Here is a 24964-nt window from a genome sequence, read left to right as displayed (position 1 = left end):
TCAATCTCCGTGTATGAGTGCACTTGTACTTAATGCAGAGTTACATACGTAGTATGTACGTACATACCAAAGTGTCGTGTCTCTTCTTTCTTTCTTTATTTTCCTACCTTTGATTTTATGGATTATTTCAACCATATCTATACTATGTATGCGTCGTTTGACGCGGTTAATGGTATTAAGCGACATTGAAATTATTGTACAGGGTCATTCACTGAAAACAGGCTGCTTTAATATCGTGAAAAATAGTGACGATGAAAACTAGATGATTCGATTGGTGTAACGTGAAACGTGCCTTACGTTTCCGAGGTCGTTCATTCTTTTTTTTTTTACTTTTTTTTACTTTTTTTTTTACTTTTTTTTACTTTTTTTTACTTTTTTTACTTTTTTTACTTTTTTTCTGTATATATAACGAAAAGTGAACGCGTGACCTTGAACTTCTTTCTGGCGATCTTTGAAGTTAAATGTTTCTAATTTTAACGTAAATTGAATTTGATCTAAATTGAAATTGAATTTGAGTCTCGTATTTTTGAGTTTCAATAGTTATTTTCCATATGAAATTTGTTTTGTTTCATTATGATTCAGGAACATCTTGTAAAAATCGATCGAGTAAATCGTATTGAAAATTTTGGAGGTTTTAATGTTACTTTAGCTTTGTTTTCCTTATATCTACAAAATAAGTAAAAGATTCATAATTACTTGACTATGTGATTAGAAAGTGATTTTTAAATGAAGAGTTAGTAGCGTGTAATTATACACGTAGAGAATTATGAAACGGAAGGCTGGGAGATTTGTTGGATTTATGCAGAATATAAACAATGCGGTTTAGCTTGTAGGTATGGTGAAAAATTTTCTTATCATATCTGTTAGATATGGTCTATATTTCCTAGTGTAATAAGGAACATTATACGAGTGACAAAAAATACTAATGGACTTATAATTGTTTTGAACGTCATTGAAAGAGTATGTATACTATCGTTCCAAAGTAAAATTGGTTTCTGGCATGTTAGTACCCGAATATTTTTTAATTTACTTTATATATATTATTATAAATATATACGATCATTTATCACAGATAAAGAAAAAAGGATATTAAAAGAAGAATTGTTTACGTTCTGAAACTACATATTTATCGTTGACCTTTAAAGTATGTATCTTAAACAGAACAAAGTACAATAAAACGAAGGAAAGCGTGCAAAGTTCACATTGAAATCTTAAATTTCAATAATCTTATATTTAGTGCAAAGATATTAACGTGTCTAAGGTCAGGTTGTTAGGTTCTTACCTACCTATAGATTCGTCTATTCTTTATTCATATGCGATTTCGACACCTAGTAATTAATTATTCGTCCCTGCAGAGCAGTAACTTCACAGATTGAAATAAATAGCACATTTATATATATTTTCAAAAAAATCACGATCTTATAAATTTGTTTTATCCATTAAGAGTTATGACGAATACTTTTATGCATTATGTGGATTTTACGCATTCCTGCCTCCTTAAATTTCACATAAATGCATAAAAATCCGCAATCTAATCATGATAGTCGAGTCTCATAACAGTGCAAATGAAATTTTAAAACGCGTACGAATACTTTCACGAGTAACCGTACGTGGGCTACTTTGTTAAATTATATTTGACTCTACTAGAATTTTGTGAGGCGGCATATATCAGCCAGCCGAATTGAAATTCCTTATCTCACTTTACCCGATTCTATAATTAACTGTGATCGCAAAAAGTTCTCGTACAAATTCGTAATTTCTTATCAAGCATTCGCTTCATTCGTTCAAAATCGGTCCGCTTAAGAGAGTCACGAAATTTTCTGGCCAATGCTGGTGACGTTTCAGAAGAATCGAATCTGAGTTTTCGAAAAGTCAAACTGATTAGCCAATTTTTCTAAATTTCTCATTTCATTCCTCGATTGTATCGACTCGAATGGTGTAGCTAATGCATTTTCTGAAGAAAAGTAGTTTGTTATGCATATTGACTAGCTATTGTATGGAGTGAAAAGGTTTACCATGAAAAGCATAATACCGTTTCTTTGGATTTGTACGCAAAAGAGGTGTACGATGTCGCGTCCCGGCGTCACGTCATTGCACCGCAAAATCTCAGCACTTGCCTGGCCTCGTCTAGGAATGGACTTAACACTTGCTGCAACTGTATATATTTTCAAATCTCGTTATTTCTCCGTACCCGTGGCCAAAGGTTAAGTCTTATAAGTATTACAACTTAACTTAATCTTAAGTATTATACTTGCAATTAGAAGGTAAATTTATCTGCTCCCAATCTTACAGTAACGTGATCGACAGCTTGATGGATGTATCAGTGTTTTCTGATAGGGCACATAAGATAGTAGGATAAAAAAGAAATTTATTGTCGAGATTACAATTTTGCAATTCGTTATGTCATTCTCATATAATACAGCGATGAACATTTCTTTTTTTTTATTTTGTTGATTTTTGTTTATCGTACTATAGTAGACAGCTAAACTACGAAAATAGTTTGTACAGTCTTGAAACGCCTTTCAGTTGTGGAGGCTGGCAGCAGACAACAATGGTTCCTCTGTTGACCTCTTACGCTCCACATACCCACTGCGCACCGCAAACTCATGTTACGTACACACATGTATGCGAGTATTACTCATGAATAAAGTCAAAGGGACCAACCTCAGACGGCAATAATGCCTCTGTCTGACGCCCTTCCTTTTTCTCTTCTTTTCTTTTCTTCTCTTTTCGAGTAAGCTCGCACGTTACTACTGATGTAGCTTCATAACTTCATCTTCGAGTTTGCGTTCAATTTTTGAAAAAATTGTGTCACTTTCGTGTTACCTCTTTCTATGCTATTCTTCATAAGTATTCGAATATTTTGGTAGTAACATTTGAATTTATAGTAATAATGAATTTGAATTTGAATCACCAAATTATAAATTTAAATTATTTTATTAAAAAGAAAACAGTTTTTTAACAAGCTCTTGCAGAGTGGTAAATTTTGCTCTAAACCACACTACCTTAACCATTTAGGAATCGTTCTATAAGATCATTTCCGTGTATAATATACGTAGTTGATGTTGTTGGTTCTTTACAAAGGATCATTTGGTCCTACTGGGATCATCTACCTGGGTTTTTAGTCGTGGACGTAAGATAGAATAACGGGTAGCCTGTTGTTCCCTTATTCGTTGACCTTGGACCATTCTGCACCAGGATTTTGAAAGCAAGATAAGATATATATATGTGCTCAGATATTTATGGGAAGAAAGAAAGCTCTTTAGAGATATTTTTAGCTTTTGGACATTATTGTTTGGCTTTTCTCGGACTTTAGAATTATTGCCAGAGATTTCTACGAATTTCTTTCTTCGTTTCTTCCTAGATGTTGATATGAAATAGTGAAAGTAGCTTTGAAAATTTAAAATAATTTTAAGTTACTAAATAATTATTCCATCGATCCTTTCCCGAGTGCAATATTACATATACACAGCTCCAAGCAAGGCTCAATTTCAATCAGATGAAATAATCTTTATTTGCATTGTTAAAAACATTAATATTTTTATTCTGGGCTTAAAAATATAAAGAACGTGTGATGCCTGTGTCAGGAAACGAAAACGTGTGAATGGAAAAGAAAGGAAGAGAGTATGGAAACATTCTTGGAATCTGACGCTGTTACAAGTACAAAATTACCGGCTGTCGTTGGTGGTTGCGTCAAAATCAGACAGCTGGTCGGCCGCGTCGTTTCACGCATCAGGGCACTCGCATTCCGATCGTCATCAATATAAATTGTCATTGTTTTCGTCGCAGGTGTTGCACCGACTGATTAACGGCCTGGTCTATCTACATTTAAAGAAGAGTGGTGTTTGAATCGGTATTAGCTGGTTTGGAATGTCTGTCCCGTTTTAAAATACAGTTTGAATATATGTTAGATGCTTTACTGAAGTCTACTTTTTCTTTTGAACTAAAAGAAACAAGTAACAAGGTTTTAATTCGAGTGAACTCTTAATACGTTGTTTGCTGCGTCGAATCTCGTAGCCTTTCATTATGACTGAAATTTGTTTTCTTTGATTTCATTTAAAAACAATTTGCGCAACGTGGCGTCACCCGCTTCCGGAAACAACTAGGCCACGACGCCAACGTGATGTCATGAGCAGTTAACGCGTTAATAAAATTTTTTTTATTTATAGAATATTTAAAAAAAAAAGAATTCTAAATAGATTTCAATTTTTATAAAACACAAATATAATTTATTTTCAATGGAAATAAAATAACTTATTAATTTAGAAGTGAAGTTAAAGAAAGGATATTTTGGTGAAAAATGTTGCAACTCTAATCACGATTCGTCATATTTTAATTAGGAGCTGTGTTAAGCAATAAAAATGAAAATACGAGCATATGTTCGAACACAAATCCATCGAGCTCTCGTCGTGTTTGCGATTACCGGCGGCTACAGATAATGTTGCGCCATATTACGAAATGGTACAATTAAAATTAAATAATCTTCGCGTGTATTAGTCGCAGATACGAGAATGTATATACAAAGTGCAATTTATCATACATTTATTACACGCTGTCTCACATTCGAGTGATGTTCTCCTAAACGAATATCACATTCGCTTATTTAACAATTTATTTTTAACGACTTCGCTCAACGGTATATATGTGTAGGTATATATACCTTCTACTTATACGATTAATAGGATTTTCAACTCGAAGCCCCATCCGGAAGGTTCACCTCAACGCGTATATTGTTCATAAACGATTCGATTGCATCATCTGAGAAACCACAAATTCCCCCACAAATCTTATTAGAAAAAAAGAAAGAGAAAATAAGAGAGACTGCTTCGTGCCAAAGAGTACGATATCGAAATTTTTTTATATCGCACACAGTTGTTCACGTGTGTTAATCAAAGGTCAGCAATAAACAAGACATTTTATCTTATTCGAATTTCAATATAAATACATTTCCTATCATATTTCTTGATATACATTATACATATTGATATGTGTACATGATTTAATTTTAATATAGTGTTATTATTTTTTTACGAAACTCCTGACTTGTACATGCATACCGTGTTCTTCGTCTGAAATTTTGATTAAAAAACGCCTATTATATATAATAGTCTACATTATAATATACACGTATGTATATTATATATATATATATCTTCCTAGGAAATACTTGAAGAATTAAATAGCAAAAAGTAAGAAAATGAATGTGAACCGATACGATTTCGCGATACAAGGTAGAGACGGGACTGCGGCTAAACGAAGTAAACGGGTAAACGAAGAAGAGCCAGGAAGACGAGGAGAACCAGAGACAGCGGAGGCACGTACACCCGACGCGACGTGGCGCCCGCTGGCCTGTGCCTTACGTCACATAGCTAAATATATGCCTGGCCGTTCCCAATCTCATTCCCATTCTCGTTCTTCATTCCATCCCGTGAGCTAATACGACAGCAGGCATCCTTACTCAGGCAAAGACATCCGCGAAATTGTCCTCCACCTTTCCCTCTTACTTTGTTTCTCTGCATTCTGTAATCCGATCTATTTATTATCCTATCATTTGTGTCTATTGAATGACATTTTTAAATTTTAGCTTTTTTCCTTAGACCATTAACGAAAAACTTATCGAACGAACCACTACATAATTATGATTTTGTGTTGATCGTTGAATGACATATTAAGTTCCGGGAAACGTTTGTCGGCTTTGAAAAGCGGTAATAAAGAGCGGTAATATTGGTGATAAGGGGTGATAAGGATGGCACAAGGCTCGCGCGCACGCACGCACGCACGCACGCACACACACACACAACATTGATGTAAAAATGGTTCCTTGAAAATATGAAATTTCATATAATCTCATCTTCATCTTTTAATTTCTCTTCATAATTTTCATAACATAAGAAAGATATTTTATATGAAATGAAGACTCTGATAAAATAAAAATTTAATTGTTATTACATTAAAATTGTTAGTGCACTATTGGAATAAAAAAAGAGAAATATAATTAATAACAAAATGTAATGAACAAATGTAATGAAATATAAATTTTAACAATATAGTAGTCAATTTCAACTAATTTTAATAATATGTGTATATATGTATATATATATTAATTGAAATGTAATTTTACTGAAATGGGAACTTAATTTATGAAGTGCTCTTTATTCGAGTGAGATACACTTAAAAGGAGAATTTAGAATAAGGAGAGATCGTGGCTTAGGCATACACTGCTCCATTTCGGGGTTTGTTCTTGATCCTGTTAACAGCTGTCGTCGGCAGCTTCGTTTCTAGAAAAATTTCTGCACGGCAGCTGCCACTGGCAGCAATCTTTACGCTTATTCGCTTCTATTTTTTCCTCTGAAACCACGTTGCTCAAATATCTTCCTAACGAACTGTAATTGAGGCCACCGGAGACAAAATGACCAATATTCGAATTGAATTCACGACATGTTACAAAATTTCACAGAACAGCAAATTGAACGTGTTTTCGGGTATCAATTTTCTTAATTTTCTACATCTTTAAACATACCTCTATTTATATTATATATATATATGTTATTTATTTAAAATTACATTCAATCATATTTTAAATATATCTCCACAAGTTATCTATTTATTACAATTTTATTTATTTTTCAAATTTTTATTTTATATATCTACGAATCTACTTTTCGTATGCTATGGAATTTGTAGGATATTATTAATTCATGAGACGGGAAAGAATTTTAACAGGGTCCAATCGTTGCGTTCTGAGAAACAAAATGAAAGGAAGGAAAGAGAAGATAGGCCTCAGCAGTGCGTCTGATAGGCTTCGTTCATAGGGAGAGTTTTTCCGAGGTTGGGTAGCTTGACTAGGGTGTTCAAACCCCAACATAAACCAACAGAAGCACACAAACGTAGTAGCAGTACGTATACATACCTATACAAGCACATTTGAAGAGCGTCGTGCAGTTCCCCTATTCTACCCAAACTTAGCCTTGGGTCTGTATACCGAGTGACTCAACAAAATTTCATTCAATTTATTCAATATTATTCAATGTTCCTCTTCCTTAAGCATTGCGATTTAGCATCCATTGCATGTTTCTTAATTTATGAAATATATCTTTAATTCAGTTTTTAAGATAAATGTTTTTTCAACAAATAAATTTATCCTTTTGTTATTTTTTTATGTTAGTACGTTTCTTAACACTAGAAAATTAATTTCGTATAAAATAAAAAATCGTTCGACCTGTAAAACATAAACTCCGATATTCTTCCGTTATATCCAAAACATCGAAGTTATTTGACTAAAACTATTATACGCACGTCTTGATAAACAAATATGGTAACATCAGACACTGCATCCCGCCATGTTGAAACAAACAGATTCGAAAATAACCAAAGCATACTCCGAGTTCTGAGTAGCGTATTGGAAGTGATGAATGAATCGAGCAGGCTTTTCAAACGCCACGAATTTACTCAACTTTTCAATGAACCTTGACCTTTCGACAGACTGTACTTCGAACTATTTGTTTCCATTGGAGTGGCTGGAATTGGTCACAGAATCGGTTAAAACAGAAGTGTAAACCTTACAACTTTTTACGTACGCAACAGTTGCACATACAAGCGTGGGTGATCAAAATATTTTGGGTGCGGTTTACATTAGGTTATTTAATCTTTATCTGATAGAATACAGAATACAAAGTAGAATTAAGGAACCTAATCTAAGCCTAATTTCTTTCGTAAACTCGAATCTGAAATGTCACACTGTGGGCCTTTCCTGACTTCAACAGGATGATTTCATTTACTAAATAATTGCAAATAAAAAGAAGCTTTGAGCAGCATCTTTTAAACGTTTGAATTGTTTAATTTTAATTTTAGTGATCTTTTGTTGAATTTGAATGGATTCTTTTAAAACTTTTTACATGTTCAAAATGTACGGAAACCGCGCCAAACCTGAAAGAGCCTAATGTGGAATATGATAATATCAATGAATAGTGTACAACTTTAAGGTTAAGTAAAATAACTTAGCCCAGATCTAAAACAATTAAGCGCGTTGTTATCTATAAGAGCGTTCATATGGCGAATCGTACTAATGAAACTTCATAATGTTTCATATAACACACGTAATATATGTATCCATAAAAAGTGTTCGTAGATGTTAGAACACTTTTATGAGCTAGTTCCTATAAAAGTAACTTTATAGTCAGCGTTTCGACTACGCGTTTCATTGATCCTCAGTCCGAAAAGTCGAAAGGAAGTTTCTCGAGTTGGTCGGCTAGTGACAGCGTTATTGTAACCGTCGCGTAGCCGCGTCGCTTTTTCTCCCCGGTTTTTTTTTTATAGAGCTCGACAAGACATCCTTTCCGGTCGTTTCCTAGTCGCTAGCAGCTGATAGGCAGCCAGAGATAGCGAGGCTCGTGCGAAGGCACCGGTAACAACCAGCTGAGTGGCGCCAGCCATCAGCTGTTGGTGACTCACGCGAGAGCACCGCGCCGACATAACACAACCGCACAATCCGCGTATTCTCTCTCGCGACTCGCTCACTGACACACGTCTGCGCATGCGCGAGACGCTACCATTGCTACACACACGCGAAACGCAGACGTGGCAACGCAACGTTCGGATACGAGCGGTGGATGTGTAGATACATATACATGTACAGCTCATGATGGTATTCGAACATCTAGTGTTTGAGAGGGATGCTTGAAACTGCTATATATGGGATCGTTCGTAACTGGTGGTACAGGGTGATTCTATGTGAAAAAATAAGTCGAAAACATGGAATACAATTTGTTTCACATAACGCTTTGTTTCGAAGAAGATCGAATTTGAAAATTCATCAAGTTTACTTAAATTTGGCTAATTATGTAGTAATTAAGTATGTGTAAACAATCAGCAGGAGGTTATTATGCATGCGAAAATAAATGGAAAATATAAAATGAAATTTTTCCCTTTAACACCTCATTTTCAAGCAAATAAAGCTTGAATATGTTTATGTAAAAACTGATTTCATACACGCGCACCATATTTTCAATTTTATTTTTCTCGAAAACAAAGCATCTCATGAAAAGATTTTATTCTACGTTTTTAATACATCTTCATACGTAGTTTAGCTCCGATCGATTATTTACTCTTGTTCAGTCTGGAATTAGCTAAGTTTAAGTATACTTGTCAAATATTCAAACTCGATTTTCTCGGAAACGAGACGTCATATGAAAGAATTTTATTCTCTACCTTCGCCTTACTTTTTTCTCGTAGGATCACCCGGTACCCAATTGTACCACCAATCATGGACCACCCTGTATATTTTCAGTTTGTATAATTCAGTTTGTATAATAAGAAGAATAAGTAACCATTGGAGTCAATTCGATAAATAAGTTTAAAGGAAGTAGTGATACGTAATTGATAATACGAGGAAAACTGAACGAGAAAATGATTATATTCGTAGCAAAAAAATAATCCAAGGACTATGTATGTTTCGTTCAGAGAATATTTATAGTATGAATGTACCACAAGTTGCTCATTATTTGTGTTTATGAATTCTACTGATGATTATTCATTATTAGTAACTATGACTTATAAGATACCTAGTACAAAAATACATCTCTTTAAAAAATCTTAAGATATTACCGCAATATAGACGTATACAACAATATTTAAATTCTGTATCAAAGTAATCCAGTATTTTCTAGTTACAATATCATTCAAGCATTTAAAATTTTAACTCGCGTGTTACATATTTTGAATAAGTTGAATGTACATTTTCAAAGTGCTTTTTCTTAATTATGTATTCGAATTTTCGAATTTAGTTTCGAGATCGCTCGTCTTACATTAATACAAATTCGAATTTTGTAATTCTTACTAGATGAATCTACAGATCCAGCATTCAATTTGAAAGTCAAGTATGCATATAAATGCAGAAGCTTCTAATGTTCTACCTCTCAGGTTCAACGTCGTTAGTGCTATCTGATACGATAACACCTATTCGACGAACACGTGGGACACGATAAACTCCAGCTCCATGGAGAATGTTTATCGTGAACTTGAAAGAGTAGGCCTATCTTACTCAACGATTTCGAAAGCATCGTAAATTCTGAAGTAGATGGTATGATTTTTCCATTTGAACTGACATTCTTTCCAAACGAAAATGGCATTTGTAACTAACAACGGATCATCGGATACATTTATTAAAATTTAGCCTGATAATAGTCTTACATACGTATACAACGATTGTAATTTTAATTTTAACCCGTAATTTTTCACGATCCACTTGAAGATTACATAAAGTGTATCTAATTGCTGTCGAGAGTTGATTGATAAGCAATTCAAAATTGATGTGATATAGATCCGCGAGCTGGGAAAAACTAGACAAAGATAGTAATTTTCACGTGATCTTCAACTGAATCGACTTTGAATTATTCATCCGACGTTTCTCAATGAGTGTAATACTCTTAAAAGCATGTATTATGTAAGATCTCATATTGTACCTAATATTTGACTCTACCCACCCAAAATCAGCTCACGACCTACACTTTAGAAATGTGTCTGTATATAGATATATAGTATATAGACCTCTATATGTGTATATATATATACATATAAAGGTCTGTGATGAAAAGGAAGGTAGCCACCTACTTAGTCGACCTACTTCTACGGGACTGATCCGAGTGAACTCAGCGGGTATCCGACGAACGAGCTGACGTCACAGCAGCCAACCATCCAGCCAGTAAGCCGTCGGCGTACCAGCTGATCTAATGTAACCACTCGATGGGAGAATGCCATGTGGAATTCTGCTGCGTGGACCACGTGTTATTATTGCATATCCTGCAGGAAGTACGATGACTTCACCAGCCGTTCATTCATACAGTTCCTTCTTCAAATTCCTAGAATCTGCAAGTTTCGCCGTATAGCGTGTTTGTCTTTAAAATTTGTTGGTTTTTATGTTTTCATATTTCCCAGAGAAATTAGATTGCTATTAATGATTCGAATAGTTCTTGTTAAGATTCTTCGAAATTTTAGCTTCAATTTCAGTGTACACTTTGGTTAAGTTTAAAATTTCCTCATCTATAATGTCTCTTGTATATACTATTATGTTTCTCTTTAAATTCTATTCCGACTATTTGATGGTAATTTTAGCAATTTCAATCATAATAATGTAAATCAACTAAAATAGTTCCCATCTGTAAAATCCATCAAATATTGGTAAATTAATCTTTTGTTACTTCGATTAATGAACAACGGAATAGGAATTTAAACGGATTGTTAAAAAGTCAGCGCTAAAATATCGAATACAAATGCAAATACGCATAGCCGTTTCTCATTTAGCGAACCGATTCTTCAATTTCCACAAAATCAAATAAATCATTCGTATAATATGAAACACGTATGTCCTATATGTAGGTATATTATATACATATGGATATATTGTGGTGCTATTATCGGCACGCGTTGAACGAATGTTTCAGAGAGCAGGGCACAAGGTCACGGTCTTTCCCTGCTGACTCATCTCACATCCGCTATCCCGATCTTTTCCCTCTTTTCTCTTTCTCCCTATCGTCTCCGCCGCGCCTCCGTGTAATTTTACCAGATGTTTCCTAGCGGCAGACGCGCCACCCATTTCCCATCTCTCTTCTTCTTCTTTTCTCTTCACCACCAACATTACCGACCAGAGAAACATTCCCATCTCCTCTTCATTTCTAAACTATTCATTACATCCGTTCCTGTAATGGCACACCGTTTAGTTCAACTGTTAATCTTCCACAAATGCGTACCTCCTCTTCCTTCTCTGAGGTTTCGCGAATCTCGTATTTGGAATCAGATGCAACTATTGTTTGTTTTTGTTTGATCTCTTTTTTTCTTGCCATTATATTTTATTTTTTTTTATTGGATTTTCGAAAGCTTATAGGAAGTTTGTTTCAGTTGTACAAGTATTTACAATATTTTCAACAGAGTTTCGCGTTTTTAGATTGCAATATTCTTGGAATTAAAGCGGACCCTCAAATAGTATCACTGGAATACTGGATGGTTATAATACTAATTTATGTTAGATTACTAAAATTTGGAGTACGTAATTTTATTTCGTATTTCACGTTTCCCGTGATAGAGATTCGCAATAAAGTTAAATTAAATGAACGATTTCGAGATTAAGCAATCTAATCCTAAATTCCTATGATCCCCAATGGCTCAATACCAGAGTATTAAAATACGAAACAAAGATAATTTTTATTGTGAATAAATTATGCGGGAACTCCAGACGCAATAAAGTTTCAATAAATTGTCACAAAACTGAAGAGAAGAATCACTGAACACATTCGTTTCAAGTGTAGATTGCAGACTCTCGAAAAGCATTTCGTCGTAGCCAGCAAAGAGATAACCGAAAATCAAAGAGACGAAATGAAAGAGAGGACACTGACACGGACTTGGGTATATCACTTTCTATGTGCACCCCATATGACGTCCACGTTTCGTCGAGTTTTGTGGCGGCTCTAAATATTTGATTTACAAGCAGATAAGAGATAGAGAGAGAGACAGAAAGAGAGAGAGAGAGAAGAAAAGCAGAGAAATGAATGTGCAGACAGAAATATAAAAACGGCTGTTTGTCTGGATATAAGGGCTTTTAAGGAAATTGAAAGCGTCGTGCTGTTTGTTTCACAGAAACTACATAGCAGCCACGACTTATCGACAGTTAAATTCGCGGTCAATGAAGCGAGACAGCATTGTCGTTCTGTGGTTACAGTTTTCAAAGGCTCTAGACTGCACGCAATGTCGTCAGCGCTACATGAAATTATTCTTCGCGTATTCGTTTTTTCCCTTGTACAACCAGGCTTTTCAAATACTTTTTAGCATCCAACGATATAGATTTCTACGTTTACCACGTATTTCAATGTCAATCTTTCGTATTATTCTTTTCGAATGTTTAGTTGGAAGAAAATCACTTCTCGATCCTTTTTCAGCAATAAATATGAAATCCAGTATTTAATATAAGAGGAGTTTGCAGATTTTTTCTTATGACTTTCCATTCATACAACAGGATTTTCCTACTATAATCTCATCTTATCTTATAGTATAAGTTTAATTTATAATACATAATGTATTTAAAATAACATTAAGAAAGACGATATAAATACTTAATTCTTGTATCGATGAAGCTAAAAATTAGCAAAAGTTTCCCATAAGAAAAGGGTTAAAGAAGTCAGAATGAGTTTAGTTTTAACACTCACAAAAGCAAATAAATGGTCAATAAATATTAAGAACGTATGATTTTTGTTTGGCAGAAGCATTGGAACAATAGAGGAGAGCTCGGTGACCACGAGCGTGACGGTCGCCGAGGTCGCTGATTCGCAGGAGCAACAGCAACAGCAATCGAAAAGCAACGGCGCAGTATCTCGCCGTGTTGCTGGTCAGAACGTTGCGTTGAGCAACGGAAATAGTACCAGCAACGTCGGCCGCGTTACACCGCGAAGCCATATGGAGCAGGAGAAGCGTATGCGGCGAGAAATCGCCAACAGCAATGAACGACGTCGGATGCAAAGTATTAACGCCGGTTTTCAATCTCTAAGGACGTTGTTGCCACATCATGAGGGCGAGAAACTTTCTAAGGTAAGTCTTATATTCTTATCTTCTTTTCCCCTTACTTTTTTTAACTTACAAAGAATTAGTGTGCGGAACCATCCTTGTACAAAGAATTAGTGTGCGGAACCATCCTTGTACAAAGAACCATTGTTTTCACGCTTGAAATTCAACATATCAATTTTACGAGAAAGAAATTTGGCATGAGAAATAAAAACTCGAAACCTTCATCGAAATCAAGCTATCTGTGATGTGTGAACAAAAAAAAAAAAAAAAAAAAAATAAAAAAGAAAGAAAAAAGTGAATATAGGATACTCTTGTAGGTTTTTCGAAAAATCGGTCGATGAAAGTTTTTTTGAGACAAGCGTATCATACTACATCATTAGTTTTAGACGCTTTGTCATATCGAAAGCGATATTATTTACTTCCTCCAATAAGTTACCTGTGCTGGAGGAAGAATTTAATCCCCATAATTCATCTAGTCATCATACAGATTGACTCTTTGAATTCGTAGTGCTAGTTGAATGCGTGCGTTTGATATCTAAGATTAGTTTCTTTTTAGGCCTAGTCATTTTTAAATAGATGATAGCGCTATATTGTTGAATGAATTCAAAGGGTTGATTTCTTCAATCAATCGTAGTCAGTACACGGTTAGTCATCACTTGCACGTATCAAAAGGAAAATGTTGTATTAGATTAGTGAAGATCATCAAGAAAAATTATGGTAAATTGCCTTAACGTTTTTTGACACGAAAATTTTATTCTAAAATTTTACTACACCGCCGATTAACACCAAAGTATAATTTAGTTCTAGGATAAAATATGTATATTTACTGGTCTTCTTAATATTTGAAAAATGTTGGACATTTCGTGCGAGATTAAGTTTACAATATTTATAAAATTATTCGTTTCTTTCGTAAATTTAGACCTAATTATTTTCTACTGTTTAATATTAATATACATATTAAAATCAGAAAAAAAATAAAAATAGATTTATCATATTTTTTCTTGTGGTCCTCATCTACATATTCATCATTTTCTTTCATTTCTTCATAATTAATTTTAAAGTAACATTTGATTATATCGAATTAAGTAATCCGATTGAAATAGTGCAAAATGTGCAATGCGTACAAAAAATTATTCTTATGCCGCACCTTTTGCACGTGCTCCAGACTGGCGATAGCCACAATGTCGCATGAGTGGTGTACGGTTGTTCAATAGTACCACTCTGCAACACTTCATTCATCCGACCTACTCTTTCATTCATTGCTCTGTGAATATTGCGTTCTTGAGATGTAAAATTTTGTCAATCTTTTCGGCACTTTCAATATCATTATTTACTGCACTCAATCAGATTAAATATATCACACTATGAATTAAAACCTACCCTCTAAACCGAGCAGCAAATTCATAGTACAATTTAATTAAACATAGTTGAATTCACATGAAACGTATACTATCAATTAAAAGCTGACTTCGAAAATTAGTAACAAATTGAGAATAAATGTCGTTTTCATAGTGTTCTATATTTATTGTTATGAAAAATTCATATATTTTTTTAGATCACGAAAATGAAGAAGATGCAAAAGAGAATATATGTGATTATAATCTAACTGAATAATAACAACTCTTATTTAAGAAATTCTCAAAATCTTTATTTTCAGTCTGCTATATAATAATTTTCCAGCTATAAAATATGAAAAGAAAAATACATAATAAAATATAATTTGTAATACATTTTCAAATAATTAGGATCTCGTTAGAAGCCGTTAATTCTCCGAATAAAATATATTACAATGATAATATTTCGCCGCCGTGCTGATGCTACGTGGTTCTTAATAGGATGTTTCTACTAAGGTTAACACGTGGAACGGAAACGGTAACCTGTTTCGCTTTGGTAAAGTGAATTCACCAATGAAGCTGAATCGTTCTCTCGCGCGAACGTAGAGGAAGGAATATTACGCAACGAATGGTGTGTGGCTTCGGGGCAAGCGGCAAGCTTTTACGAATTGTCGCCTCGGCGTTGTTCGACTAATTTTAGCATGTGAAAGTCGTCGTCCGATCCCACGCCGTTAAACTAGATTCTGTCCGGCTTTCGTGTGTATGTATGCCTAGTCATGTCGGTGGCTTTAATCGTTCGTCTCGTCAATAGTCCAACACAGTGTGACACTGACCGCTTTAGTTTGCCCTTATACGGTTGCTTCTCTATGACGTTGCGAATATCAGCTGATGCCTGTTATCGTTTAATTGGAGATACGCGTTGACCAATGCTCCTAGCTATCCCTTCATTGTATGTGTAGTTGGTATTTGATTAGGGATATTGAAAACTTGGGATGTGGTAGAGATAAATATTAACTTTTTATAGTACTATTATGGATTTTGTTGAAAAGTTGGAATATGTTTTGAGGGGAATGTTCAATTGTGTATTAAATCTTCTGTTGACACACTTTTTACTACGAATTATAAATTTTAAAGTTAGTTAGCTAAAATACTTTTTACTTTAATCTTTAATGTTTACACTTTACGCTTTATCTTGAATGTTAAAGTCTCTTTGATATCTAATATCTTAACGAGCTTAACGAAACGATTCTCATAAACAGTCGTGAATAATCTGTCCACGAAATCTGCAATTGCGTAAATTTTACGTTTATCTGTAAGCAATTTACCTACTCGTTGGTAGGTTACGTGATACATGGACGATATCTGAATGCGACGTGTGTAATACGTATACACGGATATCCACGTATTTACGTGCAAAATCAGCTGTTAATTCACAGCAGTGGCTACGAGTCACGCGGATATCACGAGGTTCTAATTGATAGTACTGACGTTCGTAAAGAATTCTTTTGTTTAAAAAGTTACAATTACAAATTAAAAATGAGTATTATAGAAAAATCATGTCTCAAAAGAAGAGACATAATGTCTTTTATAACAAGACGTAAATAATCTTCAAATAAAGTACTCTTCAAATATTCTTTACAACAATAAAACGCAAACAAAATAAGAATATCTAAATTTATGATCAAATTAATTTTACTATTCTACTAAATAGAAGCCAAGATTGCCATATAGATAGAAAAATAGCAGTTTCCCGCTACTTTTCACGTAGGCTATGTACCTACATACAACTTCTTGGTGTCTGTGTGTAAGCGCGTACTTTCGCAATACGATATTTCGCGAACCAGTCCTCGGGCCACATGGTTCAATTCCCACGCATTTCTCTTAAGGAGATCGCTCTGTTCCTTTTGTTCTTTTACTCTTTCCTTTCTTTTTCGCCGCTTGCTCTTCCCCTCCCCCTCTCCATGCTTCACCCTTTTTATCTTTTTCCTTGTATTTGGCCTCGCTTGCCTCCATCTTTTCTTTATTCTTCTTTCTCTTACTCTATACGACGAAGGCCAAGCTTGGTCGACGAAATTTGCTGGAACCCTGGCCCACTAAAAACTACATTATACACTGCTGTTCATAAATATATGACGCTTTGATCAATTTTTATTAATAGTGCATGCATTGATAATACGAATTTTACTAAACTATATAAATTAATGATAAACTAATGCTCAAAACCAATAATTACTACGTTGTGGAATCAATAGATATGATATGATATTTAAGTTATTTATGTAGAACGCTTATCAGCGTTGTATGAAAATTAAATGTACGATTCGTTGAAGTGTTCACCGGCTTTAAATATTAAAACATACTATGACGAGTCATGATAATGTTTGTTTATCAATTTGGAAGAATCTTCTCTATCTTAGTTACAGTTTGCCAATTTTAAATGAGATGAGGATAACGAACCTCTTTAACAAAAAAGATCTCTGTAACGTTTTATTCTATAATGTATTAATTTTTAAAAATAAATTTTATCGTGTCAGAATATTTTGCAAAAGCTTCAACGAAGATTAATATTTTGGTGGATTTATTTAGAATTTTATAAATAATTAATTGGAATATATTATAGAAATAAATGGAGTTATTGGTAGTGTATATATACTTGGTGATTTAACTCCCTTTCGCTACATAGCGAATATTGACGAGACCAATGTCCAAATACGAACCCATCTCTTTTTTGCCGATGTGGAACTTTTTGCTCGTTACACGCGACAGCGACCATAGGATACAATACTCTGGAGAACTTACTTCTTGTTAACCATTAAATCCATGATTTTTTAAAATTAAGATTACAGCAAATCACATTTCTGCTTTTTATGGGAAAATCACGTTAAAATTCTGTTATACTACCAAGCAATCACCAGTTCTTTGGAAATAAAAGAAAGGAACAGGCGATGACATAGGCGTAATCGCGTAGTCTCGAGAAGTGTCGCGTCTTTTGTAACGGCAGCAGCACAGCGGCACTTTGGAAAAGAAGAAGTAAAAATGAAGGAGCGCAAATGAGCACAGACGCCTCGACCCATTTTCATTTAGCACTCGCCAGACGAAAATAAAAATAAACCGCTCTCCTCTCTCTGTTCGTGAGCCTTTTAACGAAACTTGCATCGTGCCTCCCGCGGTTATGTGTGTTGTGCGTGCGTGGGTCGGGGTTGTTTCGCACGCATAATCGTGCTTTTGTACCGCACGAGATCGATCTCGCATGTAATACAGCCCTCGAACGTATTTGCATTGAAACTGCCTGATTAATACTGGTAACCATCGGCTCTTGGTCGTCACGCTTCATTTTTTACGCCTGTTGATAAATTTTCCCTCGCGAGGAAATACAAGAACTTTCTGATCTTTTGACAGTAGAATCAAAATGGTAAAAATAATCTTATTTATAGAGAACCTTTATATAGAGAATAATTATTTATTTTATTATAATAGATTTATTACTATTATGATAAGCGAAAAGCATGGAAACAGAAATGAGAAGCAAAATTTTACATCAACGAAGTTCCTTCTCCAATGTTTTCCCTTGTACGTTGTTTCCGTGGTTCTTTCTCTGCATCTGGATCGTACGTGAGCGCGTTCCAGCTTGGTAGGAAAGAACGGCGGGAACCCAGACGTCACGTGTTTCTCCTTCTCCAGCTTGTTTCGTGGCAATGGTAGTACTACCGCTGCACACAGAGTCCAATAAGTTGCTTTGCGTCGTTGCCTGCGTCGCGTATCCTAACCTTTTTTCGCCACTCATTTTTCGCGCCGCACTTTTCCTTATCCATTCTATATACACCGCAGATGTTAACACTTTTCAGCACCTAAAGGCGCGTACCCACTGACGAACAATTTTTTATATTCTTTCAATTTCTTAATTCTTATTCATTATACATATCGTATTCGATAAAATATATCGTTTTTCAGTTGATAAATTAACAAGATTTAATAAGAAAATTGTAGATATTAGAAATATTAGAAATAAGTATTATAACTAGTACTATACGTACTTTGGATATTCAGGTATTTGGATATATAGTGTTTAATTTTATAAATTATTTAATTTTAAATGTATTAAAAATAATATTAAGACGAAAAAACACGACGAATAGAAATTAGAATGAAAGATATTCTAAAATTATATGCAATATTTAATCAAAATTCTTGTGAGTTACCTGTAACTCAACGATACCAATTGAGGAATATTATTTGCAAATATATTCGTGAAACATAGTGGTACTTTGAGTGAATATAAAATGCTTGCGAACTTCTTGGAAACATCGTTCACGAACTGTTTGCTGGTGAGTACACGCCTTAAGGAAGATTGTATACACATGAGCGTACGCTACATATTTTTCGACTTCGTTGGCCGGTTTTGCAACAGCGATTCATTCGGTTCGCGAGTCATCCTTTCGTTGAAAATCTATCCTCCGTGTCGAATGATACGCTTCGTTTCATACTACATAGGGTGTTTCGGAAATATAAGAAGAAAAAAGAGAAATGAAAATGTATTATTAAAAGCGGATTCACATTATAGAAGTGGACTTTGGTATATGAAGACTTCTTTATAATTTTTAGAGATTTTTCTTTTTTCTTTCTTTTTAGACTTGTTTGCAATAATTTGTTTTTGGTATTGAATTTATTGTTATTTAAGCAATTTAATATTTTCGTGAATATAATTTACAACATAATTGAAATCGATCTGATTCATTAAATATTATAATTTGATACTTTATATCACGATGTTTCATCGTACAACGTAGTAAAAATTTTAATTTATTTAATACAAAATTTATTCATGTTATTTAAATTCATACATTTTATATAACATATATAACAAAATATTTCATGTATAGAAACATCCAACTTATTTCTTTGATTTAAAAAAAAAAAAACAAAAAAATGAAAATTTACACATTCATGATTTTGACATAAAAAAAGATATGATATAATATCCCATAGCTTGAAATCCAATAAAATTTTATATTAGTTCAAGTATCGAAGAAAAAAGATGGAAGCAATTATTTTCATTGTCGGAACAAACTTGCTGTACCAACTGAATGATGGTGTAGCTGGTTCAGTCGAACGCCAGCTAAAACGTATGGGCCCAGGAGCATCTGGGTCATTTTACTCTTCTCTCCGCAATTCCCCTTTCCATCGGTTCGGACCCTGTTCGTCCCTTTGTCTCGAGCTTCCCTACGGTCCCTCTTTCTGGTTAAGCCGACCGACAAAGGTCTTGCCATCAGTATATACTATATACCTGTGGCAGCCGATACAGCCGTTGCTTTCTACAAGGTGTCCCAAGCGAACAGAAGAGAAAGTTTCACAGGATTTTCGACTCACAATCAGACCACGATACCGGCAGCATGAATTATTTTGTTTCGTCTTACGTTGAATTTCGTGTCCCAGTTTCTAATATATATATTTTATTGACTTCTCGGTTTCGTAGACCAGGAAAGGGACTTGGCTTACATATTTCTAACTCTTTCGTTAACATACTTTATTTAGAACACCTATCATATCCAAAGATCCACACCCATTCACACTCCCATCCCAAACACAGATATCTCATCTTATCTGTAATACTAAGCTTAAACATACACATATTCCCAATTCTTAATAATATTACGTAAAATATGGAACTTGTAACAAAGAAATCGAAGTGGAAAAAATAAGCATTTGTATATAAGTTACTAACGATTTTACTATAAATTTTAATTAAAACATTAGACTTGCATATAAACAATTCAGTTAGCTTAATTTCAATCTTTTTATAACAATCTATCGAGATTCTGTAGTTCCGTAAGTTGAAAAGCTTATACATAAATCGCTTTTATAGTTGTTATTTCCTTGAAGCTGAAATCTTTCCATAAGATAACATCGTAATGAATAAAGCAACTTTGTAAAGGTTGATATAACGTGTGAATCGCAGGAACAGCTGAGCGGTTGAAATTCGAATCGTTTCGCCGTAGTAAGTAGGTTATTCAATCACTCGACTATTTTACTACGTCGAAACAATTTCCAGAAATATTATATGTATTCTTCTATTTGTTGGAACAACGAAGAAAAATCAAATTTCTTGTTCAATTCGTATCTTAACTCTCGACCTCGAATCTCCTCCTCTGTATAACCACTTAACACTCACCAGTTGACAAGTTTAATTTCAACATTATTAGCGCTTCTATTACAATTTCGTTTTTCCTCTTCACGTTTCAAAGTCCAAAAGAGAAGAGGAAAAACAAAACAACGAAAAAGATATTCCGCGTATTTCTAAGAAGAAAATTAAAAATATCGTCGTGACTTAAATATTAATTAATCATTATATAGTAATGTTCATTGTACATAGATATGTACATGCTTTTGCGAGCCACTGTATAGATATAACAGACAACATGTGGTTGCAGCGATTGATATGGGGAAGTGACGTGTCGAACAGAGAGCAGTAACGGTATAATTAAGTCATCCGTAGAAATAAATTAGCACCGTGATTGCATTATTATCGCGTCTCTCAAGTATCCCCCCGGCCTTGTAGTTTAGAAGCGTGTCGTTGGTACAAATATGCATGCGCTTCGTCACCTAGGAATGCAGAAGGAAACTCGAAGCCGCAGTCTCGTATAACGGCTTGTGGTATAACTTCACCAACCGGCACTAAAATACGCAGTATGCTTCCTTTGCGATATATTTATTCGTGGATACAACAAAACGTAAAAATATAATAATCTATCGAGGAAAAGTCGTCTGGTTATAAGATGTTGTCGTTACGTTATCCGTGTTGTGAATACTCTAGTATTCCATATAATGCGACAAAATTATTTATAGAAATTTTATATAGATTATTGCTTCAAACATGTAAGATAAACAGATAAGAATAGAACTCGTAATTGATTTACTACGCTTGTCTTCTATGCTTCGTTGTAAACTTGATACAAACGTATACGTCTTTGAATTGATCCTGAATCGAAAATCATATTAAAGTATTTAGTATATCGACAAAAGCGTGAAATGCAAATCCTTATACTTAAGTTCTACTTTTTTTTTTTGTAGCTAATTCATATACATTTATATTTATATTTAAATATACGTTTATATTTGTATAAACATCCAATGCAATCTATTCGCGAAACACATAATAATTTGAGAAATTTCATAGAATTTACTAACAATGTTACATCATTTGACCTCGAAATTAAGTCGCTGTTCATTTAGATTTAGATTTAGTATTAGATTTGCATTGTTCTACCTGTTTGCACGACTGACGTCGATTAAATTATTCGTACGATTCATGACCAGCGCAAGAAACTACGTTCATGATTAATTCTCTCGCAGACCTCGTGTAAATCACGTTTACGCGCGTTGCGCGCACAGAAATCGGTCTCTTTGCTTTGTCACGTAATAGCGTGAAAAATAGATCGTTCTAGTTATTAAAAGCGTGCGTGGAGTTGCATTGTGCGGCGAACATACGATAAAAACGTGTGAAACTTATGTAGAGGGTGCTCAGTAGAAGTGTCTGATGTTAATTACGGGTCAGGTGTAACAAAGGATCATTTTGTATAGAAAATGCAGGTATATCCATTGGGTTCTAAAATGGAATTACGATATATTATAAAATTTGTGGTAATCGTTATTAGCTAATAATAATATTTTAAATTAGTTAACAATATTTTACAAATTATTAACATTAATAAATCGTCTCATACAGCAATAATTAGCTTGGTAATAAAGTATATGAAATTTTGAAATTTTAGATATGTCATTAACGTAACAATAGAACAATATAGGGCAGGTTTTTGACTCGGTTTTTTCCTACTTCGTTAGCTCCTCGTATCGAAAGAAAGTGGATGCAGGTCTTTGTCTCGATGACCTGTCCCCAGACACACCTTAGAGTTAGGAGTCACCGTGCGTATTTATAGAACGTGACTAGCGATTGTAGTGCTATTTGTCGGTAATAAGTTACCCTAATGACGCTATTGTGCGTAACGACTGTTGCACCTGTATTTTCGCAGCTTCGTACACGGGAGAATTTTCATCGACTTTCTCCTCTACGCGATTTACGCGAAACGAGTACCTCAATGGATTTCTTGAAAAATTCCAACTTTGCATAAATAATCTTGAGAATCGCATAAATCTTCTGTTAAATTTTACTGCGGAAACTTTTACTAAGGAAAATATCCTTCGATGTTTTGGAAATGATATCTAAATTTTCAAAATAAAGTTTTTCCTTTTCACATTTACATTTTAATAGCGCGACTTTTTAATGTTTAAAATTCTCGCATGCTTTGTTTCCCGTTAACATTCTTCTATATATTTCCTTGGGAATGAAATGTTACGATCGTTTGCGGAGAAGAATCCTGCGACAAAACAAACAATGATTCTCGTCGGACTTCATTAATTACTTTTAATATGTCCCGTGATTTAATCGTGCCGCCGCGCTCTGTCGTTCCTGTGCAGCTCACTCGTAAAAGTCGCGGATGTCAGAGATACGGTGGTTGCAATTAATGGATAATGCCATTTCATTCTACTTCGTAGTTTTTTTATTCATTCTCCTTTTCCTACTACCCCCTCCACGTTTCTCATCTTTTCCTTGTTCCTTGTGTTAACTCGAATACTATTTTCATAACATATAACTAGACTGCGAATTTGTATGCGCTTATAGGGAATTTCAAGATGAAAAATTGTATAGAATGCACATGATACACAACAACTTATGGTATTTCTCATAATATTTAGTAGACAAGATAATTTTCTACCTAGGTTCTAGTTTTTTATTTATATTCATAAATAATAATACAAATCTGCATACGTATCTGCAGTCTACTTACAATATTGTATCTCAACAAATAATTTTCATTACCACATCTCCTATATTCTATATCTTTTATGTTGCTATATTCTAAAAATTCTACGAACTTATTTGCGTCTTTGCTTACGTTACGAAGAAGCTGTGTTCCAGTAACTATTTACAAATTCGTCTCTCGATTTTCCCTATAAGCGAAACCATGATTAGGCGAAAATCATTTTGAGTTGGACATAGCGAAACAACCACGATAAGGATAGTAGTAACAACACAGGATAACGAAGGCCACAAATCATTACACGATGTCGGAACGTTCAACTGCAAGTCGTCTCGGGACGCATTTTCTTCCTGTCTCGAGCCCGCAAAGTTATACTCGTAATTTACATCAATAGCGGACAGACATCTGCGACAGACGTTTCCTCCGGGACACGCATTCTTTTTTATGTCTTGCTTTTGCTTCGTTGTCCTCCATCTCGACATCTTATTCTATTCTCACGATGATAAACACAACCGATAACACGTGTATTTTGATTGGTAATCTTGCAACGAGTATTGTCGAGTATTGTGTAACGAGTGTTCTGTCATTCTTAAACTGCGAATTTTTATGCAATTTTAACTTTCACATTATTTTTAAGATTGCATATCTTTTCTCTAATGATGTCTCCTTATCGAAAACCGTATAGTTCTGGTTCTAATTTTATAACGTTTGAATTTACAAAATAAATTGTGGAATTAAATTTATAATCATTAGATGCTTTCATGATAAATAAATAAATAATAAAAACAAAGCTTCAACTGTATTATTTAATTGGTGCAATTTTTATCGTAACATGAGATGTCTTTATATGTATATATCGATATATGTACATATATGATGATCACTTCATTATGGTGAAAAATAATTACCAATGATGGTTGTTTTTTTCTTTTTCTTAAATTAATTACAGAGATAAGTATAATATACGGTTTTGTATAGGTTTTCTCCGCTTTGTTGCTAATGAATGCGTCTCTCGACCGAAAGCATTGTCGGGCGGTTCGAAGGCACGCGAAGACTCTCGTTTGAAGCGTCGCTGAAAGGAATTGCACAAGCGTGTATACTTTCTCGCAACAGGATTTTAAGGGGTTACACGCGTACGCGTTTTACGACTGCCCCGTTGGAGGTGGTCGAAGGCACGCTCGTATAACCGAGCTTCGACGCTCGTCACGCGTATGAATATTTAAAATTGTAGTCGTTCTTCGACATTCATCGGGTTACGACGTACGC

General features: G+C 34.4%; 1 protein-coding gene across 3 annotated transcripts in view; it reads left to right on the top strand.

Moving 5' to 3' along the window:
• The window catches only part of LOC117207573 (helix-loop-helix protein 11), a 149529-nt gene that overhangs the window by 6202 nt on the left and 118363 nt on the right, over positions 1-24964 (top strand). For 2 of the 3 annotated variants that reach the window (XR_004487555.1, XM_033447904.1), the window contains exon 2: positions 13248-13572. Coding sequence is in view for 2 of the 3 variants with exons in the window: in XM_033447904.1 (XP_033303795.1) it covers positions 13248-13572 (325 nt within the window). In the remaining variant the exon portion in view is untranslated. The remainder of the gene's footprint in view (positions 1-13247; positions 13573-24964) is intronic. The other variant, XM_033447905.1, reaches the window with a different exon arrangement.

Source organism: Bombus bifarius, unplaced genomic scaffold (genome assembly GCF_011952205.1).
Source record: "Bombus bifarius isolate JDL3187 unplaced genomic scaffold, Bbif_JDL3187 scf7180000008038, whole genome shotgun sequence".
NCBI lineage: Eukaryota > Metazoa > Arthropoda > Insecta > Hymenoptera > Apidae > Bombus > Bombus bifarius.
Note: the sequence above shows the minus strand (reverse complement) of the source record. Positions and strands in the feature narration are given on the sequence as shown.